This window comes from Marmota flaviventris, chromosome 14, assembly GCF_047511675.1.
Source record: "Marmota flaviventris isolate mMarFla1 chromosome 14, mMarFla1.hap1, whole genome shotgun sequence".
NCBI lineage: Eukaryota > Metazoa > Chordata > Mammalia > Rodentia > Sciuridae > Marmota > Marmota flaviventris.
The window spans coordinates 19,833,366-19,847,696 of record NC_092511.1 but is presented as its reverse complement, the minus strand read 5'-3'; the positions used below and the strand labels follow the sequence as shown (position 1 = coordinate 19,847,696).

The 14,331-nt window shown below is 46.8% G+C and overlaps 1 protein-coding gene across 1 annotated transcript; it reads left to right on the top strand.

Annotated features, from left to right (window-relative positions):
• The first annotated feature begins 1,180 nt into the window (after positions 1-1,180).
• Positions 1,181-10,383, top strand: Adgrf3 (adhesion G protein-coupled receptor F3). Its single transcript, XM_027933374.2, has 12 exons — positions 1,181-1,264; positions 2,765-2,825; positions 3,231-3,371; positions 3,738-3,914; positions 4,504-4,761; positions 5,646-5,855; positions 6,307-6,450; positions 6,609-6,805; positions 7,182-7,361; positions 8,186-9,565; positions 10,028-10,069; positions 10,162-10,383. The coding sequence occupies exons 1-12, from the start codon at positions 1,181-1,183 to the stop codon at positions 10,381-10,383; spliced, it is 3,096 nt and encodes a 1,031-aa protein (XP_027789175.2).
• Positions 10,384-14,331: the final 3,948 nt, after the last annotated feature.

Genomic DNA, 14,331 nt, shown 5'->3' with positions numbered 1-14,331 from the left:
TCTTTTATGTATTGATCAAACTATTTGTATTTCTTTTTCAATAAACACCTATTTCTATCTTTTGTTTATGTTCTATCTTATGTTAAAAAATTATTCCTTTCATGCTAAATTTAAAATATTTTAGATAAGTCAAATTTATTTTCTTTTTGTCTCCTAAGTTTTTGGGTTTGTATTTTGTGGTACAGAGAATTGAACCCAGAGGCTCTCTACCATTGAGCTAATACCCAGCACCCAGCCCTTTTCATTTTGAAAGGAAAAATGTATTTGTATTGGTGCATTATAATCATGCACATTAGTGGAATTAATTGTTACATATTCATAAATACACACTCTATTATTTATTCATTTATCTATTTGCAGTACTGGGGATTAAACACACTTTATACCACTGAGCTACATCCCCAGCCCTTTTTATTTTTTTACTTTGAGATAGGGTCTCCCGAAAGTTGCCCAGGATGGCCTTGAACTTATGAATCTTCTGCTTCAGCCTCCCAAATTTCTGGGATTACAAGCCTGTACCATTGTGCCAAAAAGTCACTCATGCCTATAATCCCAGCAGTTTGGGAGGCTGAGGCAGGAAGAGGAGGACCACAAATTTAAGGTCCACCTGGGCAACTTAGTGAGACCCTATCTCAAAAGTAAAAATACAAAGGGCCAGAGATGTAGCTCAGTAGTAAAGCATCTCTGGGTTCAATGGAGTGCAGTACTGAAAGGAGAAAAAAAAAAATCCAGAAAACAAAGAAATAAGACTCTAAACTATCTGGATGGTATCTTAGGATAACAATGAGCAGCAATTATTTTTGTTTTGTTTTGATTTGATTTCTAACCTTGTCTCTTTGATCAATGATCCAGCTTCCTGGAGGGGTTCCAGAACAATCTAGATTTCCCAGATCCTTGGGAACATGACTAAATCTGGCTTACAGACCCATCACTGATTATGACCTAGGACCCCAGGTCTTGTGCTCCCTAGGGGAATCATGGGCAGACCACTCTCAGAGGGGCACATGGTCTCCCAGTGGCCTCAGTGCCCATTTAAGCAGGCATGGGCTGTGGCACTTCCTCTGTAAATTCAGCCCTGGCTCCCTTCCTCTCTTCCCTCCCATCCCATCTGTGCACTGCCTGTGAGGAAATTTGCATCATGCAGCAGTGGGAGGGCTCTTAGGGACTGCTCCACTGAGCCATGGCCTGTCCAGCTGCCCCCTGGCTGCTCCTGGTGATGCCTCTTGCCCTGCTGGGGTCACTGGTTGCCCCAGCATTCCAGCCTGTAAGTACAACTGGGGTGGGGACCCTGGGAAGGTCTGCAGAGGTCACAAAAGGGGCCTGGGTTGTGAGAGACAGCAAGGTAAGGGCTGAAAGGACAGGTGAAGGAAAGGGTTTGTTCTGGGATCTAGAAGTGTTTGTCCTAGTGTCCAAAGTATGGGGATAACTGTTGTTTCTTTACATGAGTCCCTGTGAGCTCTGACACCTGCCGCAATTGACTTTTCCAGTCATGCTGGCAATTTGAAAATGGAAAGGAAAGAGAAACTTTCCAGACTTGGGATCTGGATGGAGCAAATCCAAGGAAGCTCAGCAGAGCCTTTTCAATCTATTTTCTCCCAGCAAGATATTGATATTTATTATTATTATTTTTTGTTACCAGGGATTGAATCCAGGGGTGCTTAACCACTGAGCCACAACCTCAGCCCTTTTTTGTATTTTATTTAGAGACAGGGTCCCATTTGTATAAGGCCTCGCTGAGTTGCCAAGGTTGGCTTTGAACTTGTGAGCCCCTTGCCTCAGCTTCCTGAATGGCTGGGATTACAGGAATCCACCACTACCCCAGCAAGATATTGACATATCCATATCTATCTCTCTAAAACTGTATCTCCAAACCTAAATCCATATCTGTATCTTTCACTATATAAATCTATGTCTTGATCAATTCTAAATCTAACTATAGCTTATCTATATCCATATCTGTGTATCCCCCTGGTTTTAGGTAAGTATTCATATGCACATGCAATTTTTTTTAAAAGAGAAAAAGAGAATTTTTTAATATTTATTTTTTAGTTTTCGGTGGACACATCTTTATTTTATTTTTATGTGGTGCTGAGGATCGAACCCAGAGCCCCGCACATGCCAGGCAAGCACACTACCGCTTGAGCCACATCCCCAGCCCCTGCACATGCAATTTTAAGAGAGGAAGGAATTGATGAATTAATTTGTGAGAAACTGAGGTTAAGGAAGGATGCTGCCTCTTCCTCATCCTTGGGTCAAATCCTGTGGAAAGAATAAGGTCTCTAAATCCCTGGGCCCCTGCCAGCTCTCCCAGCCTTCCTGCTGGAGCTGTAGTCCCAGACATTTTAATTAGCCTAGGGGCCCAGGTCAGTTCAGGAAGGAGCTAAGCAAAGCATGTTGACTCCCGGGCGTGCCTGGTTCCTGGCTTCAGGGGGGACGACAGGCTCTGGTGGGGTCCCTGGGGCTGGATCCCTGCATTCCTTACTGGAAGACTGCTTTCCCCTCCTGATGGGTACATTTGATTCCCACCAAAAAGAAGAGCTTCAGGGGTGGGGGACTGGGGTTGTGGCTCAGTGGCAGAGCACTAGCCTAGCATGTGTGGGGCACCACACAAAATATATAGATAAAATAAAGGTATTGTGTCCATCTACAAAGAAGAAGACGGGGAGGAGCTTCGGAGAGGACAGGCTAGCCAGACCCCCTCCTGAGGTGGCCTCAGGAAGAACCTGGGCTCAGACTCTTCTCAGAGGTCTCCCCTCTGTTCCAGGAACAGGGTCAGGCTGGAGGGGAATCTGGACAGCAACTGGACCAAGAAATTGGAGCAGGGGGTGAGTAGAGGGACAACAAGAAGAGGAACAGAAGGAGAAAATGGGAGCAGGGAGGGAGGTAGAAAGAAAAGACCAGGGAGGGGACACAGGAAGGGGCAGGGGAGAGAGGATGGGCTCTGGGTGAGTCAGTCAGACCCCTCACATCATGTGTTTAGGCCCGAGGTCCTTAGAAACTCATGCATCTTTGGGAGCCTTGTCTATGCAGTAGGGTTGCTGGGAGAATGGACATGAAACTATGTATCTGAGTGGACTGTGGCTAGGGCAGGGGTCATTGCCATCCTACAGGCCAAGGGGGTGGGAGGAATCAGCTCCATGTTCCTGGAAATAGCCAGATGGATATGGGAGGCAAAATGGGGCTTGGGGCCTTGCTGCCTCTGCTCTCCAACTGTTCCTCGTCTCCTGTAGAATCGGTCCTGGTCTCAGCCTATGTGCATCTGGAATTTTCAGACAAGACCTGGCCACCAATGTTCTCCAGGGACCTGACTCTCCTCCCTGCCTCAGCTTCCTCTTCCCTGAAAACTCTCATTGGCCTCAGCCTCACGACAGGTGGCAGTTGCTGGAAGGCAGCTCAGAATGAATGGAACTCGGACTTCCCAGGCCTCCCTCCCACCACCAGCAGGCCTGAGATACTTGAGCCCCTCCCTGTTTCCTGGGTGCTGCCTGACCTTTCTCCCTAGCCTAGCTCCTTCTTTACCGCCCCACCAGACAGACCCCTTCCTCCTGTTCACAATCCTGTCTTCTAACTTGGGCAGAGGGCCTAAGGGGCAGACAGGGTAGGCCCAGGCTTCACCAACCTCACCCTGATGCCCTGATGCCCTTGTCCAGCACAGCCTCTGAGGCGTCAGGTGGTTTCTGGGGCTGCTGCCTGGCTTTCTCCCTGCCCACCTCTTACAACCCTTCTCTCTGTCACAGAGTGTAATGTCAACCACACGGGGTACAGCCACTGTTCTTGCCTCTCTGGATACCAGTGGAATGCCAGTGTCTGCTCCCATCACCTTCTCTGCCACCCCCAGCACCAAAGCCACCAGCCCTGTGGCTGTCTTGTCTTCAGCCATCCTGTCCCCGGCTACTGTCAGTTGCTGCCACCTGGTAAGGAGGGTTGGGAACTTAGAAACTAATAGCCATAATAAAAATATGCTTTCTGTATATTTTTCTTCTCTGAACCTATATTTCTTATATAGAATTCTATACAGAATTTACTGTGACATTTCCATATATGCATGTATCATGAATCAGTCAAGTCCATCTACCTGTCTTCCACCTTCACCCTCCCCCTTTCCCTGTCCCTAGCAATCCCTCTTCTACTTTCTGAACCTATATTTTCTGCCAGCTTGCCCAGGTGCAGCTGCTTGTCTGAGTTGGCAAAAAAAAAAAAAAAAAAAAAAATATATATATATATATATATATATATATATATATATATATATCCACCATGAATATGAGGCCAACGAACAGGGCCCCAGAGTCATATGGACAAAGGAAGAAAGGGCTAGAGTGACCCTACATTTTAGCCTAACAGGCCAAGAAATGACTCTAGCAGCTTCAGGAGGGTCTTTAATTGCAGCAGCCACACTCAGATGCCTATCCAGGGACAAGAAAAATGGTAGGCAGGGAGGGATTGTGGAGGAATGGGCTTAGAAGATGGACCAGGAATGATCCATTGCAAAAGAGTCATGAGTCACCCTCCAGGGCTCTCCTGTCTCCTGCCTCCCTGCAGTGCCTGGGAACCTGAGGCTGAACTCCCCTCTGCAGATGCCTGGTGACACACTAAACCTGACTCTCCGCATAAGCCAGGAGGCCACCAACCTGACATGGTTCTTGAGGCGCCCAGGGAAGCCCACACCCATCCTCCTGCAGAAAGGAACACAGGTGTCCCTGACCTCCAGCCAGGGCCAGGTTGTCCTCAGCATCAGCCACATGTCCCAGTACTGGGCAGGTAGCCCTCATCTCTCTTTTTCTTTCCCTTTTCTTCTTCCTCCTCAGTTTTTCTTTTCTTCCTTTCACCTAACTCTCCTACTCTTCAGTACCTTCTTTTCTTTTCACCTCTTCCTTATCCTTTTCGTCTTTCCATTCATTTATTCAGGGAAAACAAATGCTAAGGGACCCATTAGAACATGGAAAATTCTAAAAAATGGGCAGTTCTTTCCATGTGATCTTAGGATTTCTGGGAGCCTTTCAGGGGTTTATCAAGTCACAATGGTTGTCCTAGTGTAGGAAGATGTTGGTGCCTCTTTTTCACTCCCTCAGGAGTGGCATCTCCCAGGGGTGCAGTGATATCACAGAGCTCACATGCAGAAGCAGCTGGCTTCCCTTTAGCAAGACATTAATGTGATTTGGAAAAATATGAAATATTGTCACTCTTCTAATTATGTTTGTTTTGGAAAATATAGTTATTTTTCATAAGAAAACACTTCTATTAGCAAAAGAAATTTATAATACAGAGAATGCTGAAAATATGGTTTCCTTCAGCTGAGAACACACCAGTGATTGTTCAGATGCTAAATGGCAGGGGGTGGCACAAGAAGGACATGTACTGTGGAAAAAGAGGCTCACCTTAGAGTTAATGGCCACTGGTAAGAAAAAAGTGTCAGGAGACTCTTCTACAAATCTCTTCTTCCTCCTACAAATCCTTCTTTTGGGGCAGGGAATGCCTTCCAAAAGAGTCATCCTAGGACCTTTCTGGCTAGGGCTAAGCTCTGAGAGGTGAGCAAAGGAGGGGAGCAATCAAGTGGGCCTGGACTGTGGCTTGGGGTAGCAAAAGAAATTCTGGGGCATAGGAGGGCCCAAGGGAACCCCAAGATGCAGCAGATGTGTCTGCAGGTGAGTACATGAGCTGCTTCGAGGCCCAGGGATTCAGGTGGGAGCTGCGCCAGGTGGTGAGGGTGCCTTTGCAGCAGAAAGAAGTGGCTCGAATTCCAGAGAAGCTGTCCATCTCCTGTGCCACCTCCTCTGGCTTCCAGCTGAGCTGCTGCATCCCCAGGACACACCTGGCCTACACTGCTGCCTGGAGCCCTGAGGAGGGCAGTCAAGGTAGGGGAAGGGGATGGCTACTGGGATCAGGGGTGACAGCAGGCAGCTTCTCTCCTCCAGGCTGCAGCTCAGGCTGAGAGTTGGGGATCTAAATCCAACAATGTTTTCACCCCATCCCAGTTGCGTTGATATAACACAACCACATGTATAGATAACTTTTTGCAAAATGCTTCATCCACACCATCTCTTTTAATTCTTGAAATAGACCCATTATACCAATGAGAAAACTGTGAAACTAGCTCTGGAGCTAGTTAGAGATCCCCAGGGTACCCTTCAGCAAAACCTGAGTTCTGCCCTCAGTAGTTCAATGCCCACATGCCACTCCACTCTCCCTCCCTATTTCATCTACTTCTGAAATTACTAAGAAGACTAAAAGAGTGTGTCTGGGCCTGCTGGGTTCTGGCCTGTTGCAGCCAGCAATGGCTCCCTTTTCTCATCTCCTCAGCCTCAGCCTCCTTACTCACCACCTCAGGCTCTCAGTGTCTTGTGCTGGCTATTCAGCGCTGCCCAGCCGCTGACACCACCTACACTTGTGTCCTGCAGAGCCAGGACCTGGATCCTCTCAGGTTTCCTGTCCCTGTCACCATCATCCAGGGTAAGCAAAATTTCTCTTCAGCTACTTCCTCTTCCTCTTCCTTGACACTTCTCAGCCCTGGCCAGCTGGGCCAGGCTTCAAAGCCTGCCCAAGTTTCTGTCCAAGAAAAAAAATTCAGGCTTGACTGATTGCCAAGGCCTCTGATCATCATTCTTTAGATGGAGATACTACCTGCCCCGAGAACTTCTCTGTTGTTGCCTGGAATGTAACCAAGGCTGGCCACGTGGCAGAGGCCCCATGTCCCATGAATAAGATGGGTGTCGTGAAGAGGCCCTGCAGGCCTGATGGCATCTGGGGGCCCGTTCAGACTGACTGCACAGACTTGGGGATCCTGGCCTTGTGTATTAAAGCCAAGGTAAAGCTGCTATGCACATGTCTCCGACCACGACTCACCCCTCCCTCAGGACCTGGCTTTAGGATCCTTTTCCTGAGGTCACCCACAGGTTATTCAGCTTCTCTCACCTGGAGACCTAGCAGAGCCAGGAAGTAGGTAGGGGGGTTCAAGGGGCCATCACTCTGCCAAGGGTGGGATAATGTTCTCGAACCACGGTCCCATCAATTGTCTGTCCCCTAATATCCGAATCATTGCTCACTTACTGCCCCATCAGCCTCCTATTCCCCTGGGATGGGGTGTGGAGATGGAGGGACAGGGAGCTGGGCAGGAGGAGGAGGTGGCCCCTGCCTTGTGAGGATTATCCCGCCACCCCCTTCCCACTGTCTGTCTGTCTCAGTTGCTGCAGGCAGGCCAGGGCAGGCCTGCTGAGAAGGTGCCACAGATCCTGGCACAGCTGCAAAGGCGGGTGGGGGTGGCAAGCTCACCCTCTGACTTAATAGCATTGCTGAGCACCGTGAAATCACTGTCTGAGGTGGTGGCAGAGGACAGAATGCATCTTGATCGCAGTGCCCTGGAGGTGAGATCTCTGAGCCACAGTGGCAGGGTGGTGACTTTTCACCATAGGCAGAGACTAGAGTCCAACAGACACCTGGAGTCCAGGTGTCCACTCCCCTTCCTTTCCTCTGGGACATCATCTCCAAGGTCATGGAGTGTGAAGAAGGCCTGATGCTGGGAACATGTGGGAGGCTTGAAGGCAGGGAGGGGTGTGGAGACAGGAGTACGGAGGCGTACACGCACACACAGACCCAGATCTCTCACACAGAAGCACCCACACAATGCCTACTTGGAGACACTCAAACACACTTGGCTTCGCTGGCCCCACCTACATCAGCTCTCAGTAGGGGCATCAGCTGACAGTCCATAAGCTGCAACCAAAATAATAACGAGGGCAGTGATATCACACATCCTTCAAGTCTGGAAGCACTAGCATATGTGGGTGCACAGACGTGCATGTGGCCCTTGACTTCAAAACATTGTGCCTTCTGGCACTGGCCACCACCCCTAGCTTTGCAGCATTAGAAGAGTCAAGGAATTATAAAGGGGCCCTCTTAGGATCTGGGTAGCCCCAAGCAATGGAGAAGAAAGGAGAGGTGTCAGAGGGCTGGGAGTGGGTCAGGAGAACACATGCTTGAAAATGCCCAGCTAGTTGGCTGAACACCACCCACACATCCCACGCAAGGCCTCCTTCACAGGCCTGCATTCTCGTCCCCTTCTGTCTCCAGCCTAGGTCTTGTCCTGGACTAGGAAGGGTAGGGGTGGGGTTCGCGTATGTTCCAGTGCCACTGCCTCAGCAGTGTGGGCTCTAGGAGATCAGGTTCACCTCTCTGTTGGATGCCACAGGATCTCCTGACCACCACAGACAACATCCTAGACATGAACATCAGCTCTCTGTGGACCCAGGCCCAGGTCCAGAAGCCTACGGAGGGTTCACATTTCTTGCTGGCTGTGGAGACTCTAGTTCGCAGCCTGTCCCCAGAGGATCAGCCCTTCTCCTTCAACTCATCCAATGTGCTGCTGCAGAGTCAGTTCTTTGAACCCACACTTCCTCAGTACCGAATCTCCTTCCCCACTCAGCCCCCGGTGTGGGCAGAGATTCCCAGTCACTCACTGGCTCCTCTGGCTCATAATGGAACCAACATCAGTATTACTAGTCTGGTACTACAGAAACTGGATCACCTTCTACCCTCAAACTATGGACAAGGGCTGGGGGACTCCTTCTATGCCACTGCTGGTCTGGTGCTCGTCATCTCCATCATGGCAGGTGGCCAGGCTTTCACCCAGGCAGAGGTCATAATGGACTTTGGGGACACCGATGACTTTCTGCACTGTGTTTTCTGGGACCACAAACTCTTTGGGGGTGAAGGGGGCTGGTCAGGTGAAGGGTGCCGGGCAGATGCCGCCATTGCTAGCCCTGCTACTTGGTGCATTTGCCAGCACCTCACTGCCTTCTCCATCCTCATGTCCCGACAAACTGTTCCAGAAAATCCTGTCCTGGACCTGCTGAGTCAGGTGGGCTTGGGGAGTTCTGTACTGGCACTGCTTGTGTGCTTGGGCGTGTACCGGCTGGTGTGGAGAGTTGTGGTGCGGAACAAAGTCGCCTTCTTCCGCCATGCTGCCCTGCTCAACATGGTCATCTGCCTGCTGGCTGCGGACACCATCTTCCTGGGAGCCTCATTCCTTCCTCCTGGTTACCTCAGGCCACTCTGCCTGGCTACTACCTTCCTGACTCATTTTTTCTACCTGGCCACCTTTTTTTGGATGCTGGCACAGGCCCTGGTGTTGGCCCACCAGCTACTTTTTGTCTTCCACCAGCTGTCCAAGCACCGAGTTCTCTCCCTGATGGTGATCCTTGGCTACCTGTGCCCTCTGGTGTTTGCAAGTGTCACCCTAGGTCTTTACCTGCCTCAAGGGCAATACCTGAGGGAGGGGAAATGCTGGTTAGATGGAAAGGGAGGGGCATTCTACACCTTTGTGGGGCCAGTACTGGCCATCGTGGGTGTCAATGGGCTGGTACTAGCCACAGCTGTGCTGAAGTTGTTGAGACCTTCGCTGTCGGAGGGGCCCCCAGTAGAGAAGCGACAAGCTCTTCTGGGGGTGATCAAAGCCCTGCTCATTCTCACACCCATCTTTGGCCTCACTTGGGGGTTGGGCTTGGCCACTCTGCTAGAGGAAGTCTCCACAGTCCCTCATTACATCTTCACTGCTCTCAACAGTTTCCAGGTAGGTGGTTGAGGGTAGTTGCATTTTATTGCCCTTTTAGATGGTTTAAGTTACGGCCAATTGCTTCTTATAGAAGTAGCATGGTAAAGCAGAAGAAACAGGTTTTGGAACTTAAGAAGGCTATGTATAGAACACATTTCCTCCAATGTGTAGCTGGACAACTTTGGACCAGTAATATAACCTCTCTGAGTGATGGCTTTCTTATCTGTAAAATATCTGATTTTGCTAGAGAAGTCAGGCAATTGTTAGCACTCAATCTTTTCATATATCCTTTATAACCATAAGAAAAGCAGCTGAAATGGATCCCATGAACTAAGCAGTGCTAAGGTGCAGGAAAACCAAGATGGGAATCTTCAGGATGTGGATTAGACAAGGGGACAGAGGCTGAAGGAAGATAGGAGTGAACTGACTTGGGTGGATTCCCTCTTCTTGACTAGCTTATCCCCGCATCCCTCCTCACAGGGTGTCTTCATCTTATTGTTTGGTTGTCTCACAGATAAGAAGGTCAGTGTGCCCAGCTAACGCCCCTCATGACTGGCTGTGAAGAGAAAGCTAGTACTTGGCTGGCATAATTGGGGTATTTACCTCTCCTGTAGGTACAAGAGGCTTTACGCAAACGCTTTCACAGTAACCAACCTCCAAATTCCACTATTTCCATGGTGAGTTGCTCAATTCAAAGCCATAGCCTTCCCAAAGGAGATGGGCACAGCTGGCAGCAGGGAGAAGATTGGGGATGGCTATTGGAACGAGCAAGTTTCAAGACAGGCACTCTGGCACATGCCTGTAATCACAGTGGCATGTGGGACGCTGAGGCATGAGGATTCCAAATTAGAGACTAGCTTCAGCAACTTAGTGAGGCCCTTCTCAAAATAAAAAAAAATAAAGAGGGCTGGGGATGTGGCTCAGTGTTTAAGCACCCCTGACTTCAATCCCCAGTACATTAAAAAAAAAAAAAAAATCGAATGAGCAGGTTTTAGGTTCCAGTTCTCCGGTCACGGAGGGAGCAAGCCAGTCAAGCAGTCAGAATCAGATTCCCAGTTTTCTGAGTATGACGTGGATCCATGATGGAAAAGACAGAATCAGTACACATGGGACCAAAGGAGCAGAGAGTAAAGTTCCTAGGATCACACTGCAGCCCAGCCAGGGGGAGAATGTCAAAATGGAGACTTCAGAGCAGGGACTATCATAATGACTGCCCTGCAACTGGGCTTTTCCATCTCTTCCTAGGCCATAAATGAAACCTACATCTTGGAGCAAAGCAAAAGAAGTGAAATGCCAGGTAAGAATGAGCTTCATTCAGAGCAGTAAGAGCAGCGTGGAATGAGGACAGGTTTAGCAAAGGGCCTCCTGGCAAAGTTCTGGACAGCAGGCTTCTCTTCCTAGACTTACCCCAGCCTGAAGGGTGGAAAGCAGGATCCTCCAGGCAGGGTGGCCATTCAAGATGGGCCTCAGAGAGAAGGCACAGCATCAACCAACCCCGACCCAGTTCTCTCTGAAAGTTCCTTTTCACACTGTCAAATTTTAAATTATCCTGAAACACACTTGTCTTAAAGGAAATGCCATTGTGGGCTTGATGTCCAGAGGGGAAAGCAGGCTGCAGAGATTGGGCAAGGTATCCTGTCACCAGGCTCCAACTTTAGGATAAGCTCTTTGACAGGGCAGATGTTCTAGGGTGACTGCACGTAGACCCAGGTTCCTGTGAGAAAGTTCATGGTATTTGCCTGAATCCACCAAATGGGCCCTGACCCAATACTCTGAACCCCTCCCCTTTAAGCTCAGACCTTGGGAAAAGCAGGCTTTGATTTCCCTTAGTCACACTCATTTCTCTTATAGCTCACTTTCTCACCCCAAGGCATCCAAGCAAAAATAGCAAGAAAAACTAGCTAAAGCCACCTAGTGACCTAATAAGAAAGCTTGCAAAAATAATCAAGATATCAAAATTCAAAATAATTGCAAGTAAAACTGTCTCCACCAGCTTTTAACTAACCAACAGGACATGTTACAGATATAATGGATAAAAATGGATTTAACTTGCACTGATTTATTTTTTGATTATTTCTTTGATAGTCATGAAGAAAGAATGACTGATTGACAGGAACTGCTGATCTTCCAAACACTAGAGAAGAAGCACAGAATTTTGTTTGTTTTTTTAAGGTCTAGGAAAAGGTGAAGTTAAATGGCCCCTTTATTTAACCTTTAAAAAACATCAATGTAAAAAATAAATTTCAGGGACATATGCATGTAACAAGTAAGCTCTGATAGAAGCATATTTGAAAGATTTCATTTTTAAGAGGAGGGAAAAGTACTACCGACTGACAAGACTTAAGGAGAAAAGATTACAAATACTGACATTCAAGCTAAGACTAGATGTAGAGAACCAGATATAAGAGAAGCTCTCAAGACCCCAAGACATCTGACTGAATTAACTTATTAATTCATAGGAAGATAACAGGCTTCTGGAAAAAAATCTAAATTAGATAAATGGAAAAAATTCTGATAAATCACTAGTCTGCTCTAATTTTACAGTGTATGAATATGGATATTTTTCAAAAATGTGGTAGGAATATTTCCTGTTAAAATAAAAAGATATGCTATCCATGCCATTGAAAATATTTTTCTTATAAATACTCTATCTTAATGATTTGTGTGCATATTTTAATTATGAATAAACTGGCCCAACTATTTCTATAAATAGGTATAATCATGCTTTTTTTTTTAATTTTTTATTGTGGGTTGTTCAAAACATTACAAATTTCTTGACATATCATATTCCACACTTTGATTCAAGTGGGTTATGAACTCCCACCTTCACCCCATACCCAGATTGCAGAATCACATCAGTTACACATCCATTGATTTACAAATTGCCATACTAGTGTCTGTTGTGCTCCGCTGCCTTTCCCGTCCTCCACCCTCCCCCCTCCTCACCTCTCCCCTCCCCTCCCCTCCTCTCTCTCTACCTCCTCCACTGTATAACCCTGAGGGTCTCCTTCCATTACCATGCAATTTCCCTTCTCTCTCCCTTTCCCTCCCACCTCTCATCCCTGTTAAATGTTAATCTTCTTCTCCTGCTCTTCATCCCTACTCTGTTCTTAGTTACTCTCCTTATATCAAAGAAGACATTTGGCATTTGTTTTTTAGGGATTGGCTAGCTTCACTTAGCATAATCTGCTCTAATGCCATCCATTTCCCTGTGAATTCTATGATTTTGTCATTTTTTAATGCAGAGTAATACTCCATTGTGTATAAATGCCACATTTTTTTTATCCATTCGTCTATTGAAGGGCATCTAGGTTGGTTCCACAGTCTTGCTATTGTGAACTGTGCTGCTATGAACATCGATGTAGCAGTGTCCCTGTAGCATGCCCTTTTTAGGTCTTTAGGGAATAGACCAAGAAGGGGAATAGCTGGGTCAAATGGTGGCTCCATTCCCAACTTTCCAAGAAATCTCCATACTGCTTTCCAAATTGGAGGCACCGATCTGCAGTCCCACCAGCAATGTACAAGTGTACCCTTTTCCCCACATCCTCGCCAGCACTTGTTGTTTGACTTCATAATGGCTGCCAATCTTACTGGAGTGAGATGGTATCTTAGGGTGGTTTTGATTTGCATTTCTCTGACAGCTAGAGATGTTGAGCATTTTTTCATGTACTTGTTGATTGACTGTATGTCCTCCTCTGAGAAGTGTCTGTTCAGGTCCTTGGCCCATTTGTTGATTGGGTTGTTTGTTCTCTTATTGTCTAATTTTTTGAGTTCTTTGTATACTCTGGATATTAGGGCTCTATCTGAAGTGTGAGGAGTAAAGATTTGTTCCCAGGGTGTAGGCTCCCTATTTACCTCTCTTATTGTTTCTTTTGCTGAGAAAAAACTTTTTAGTTTGATTAAGTCCCATTTGTTGATTCTAGTTATTAACTTTTGTGCTATGGGTGTCCTATTGAGGAATTTGGAGCCCGACCCCACCGAATGTAGATCGTAGCCAACTTTTTCTTCTATCAGACGGCGCGTCTCTGATTTAATATCAAGCTCCTTGATCCATTTTGAATTCACTTTTGTGCATGGCGAGAGAAAGGGATTCAGTTTCATTTTGTTGCATATGGATTTCCAGTTTTCCCAGCACCATTTGTTGAAGATGCTATCCTTCCTCCATTGCATGTTTTTAGCCCCTTTATCAAATATAAGAAAGTTGTAGTTTTGTGGATTGGTTTCTGTGTCCTCTATTCTGTACCATTGGTCCACCCGTCTGTTTTGGTACCAGTACCATGCTGTTTTTGTTACTATTGCTCTGTAGTATAGTTTGAAGTCTGGTATCGCTATACCGCCTGATTCACACTTCCTGCTTAGCATTGTTTTTGCTATTCTGGGTCTTTTATTTTTCCATATGAATTTCATGATTGCTTTTTCTATTTCTACAAGAAATGCCGTTGGGATTTTGATTGGCATTGCATTAAACCTATAGAGAACTTTTGGTAATATCGCCATTTTGATGATGTTAGTTCTGCCTATCCATGAACAGGGTCTATTTTTCCATCTTCTAAGATCTTCTTCTATTTCTCTCTTTAGGGTTCTGTAGTTTTCATTATATAAGTCTTTCACCTCTTTTGTTAGGTTGATTCCCAAGTATTTTATTTTTTTGAAGATATTTTGAATGGAGTGGTTGTCCTCATTTCCATTTCAGAGGATTTGTCACTGATATACAGGAATGCCTTTGATTTATGCGTGTTGATTTTATATCCTGCCACTTTGCTGAATTCATTTATTAGCTCTAA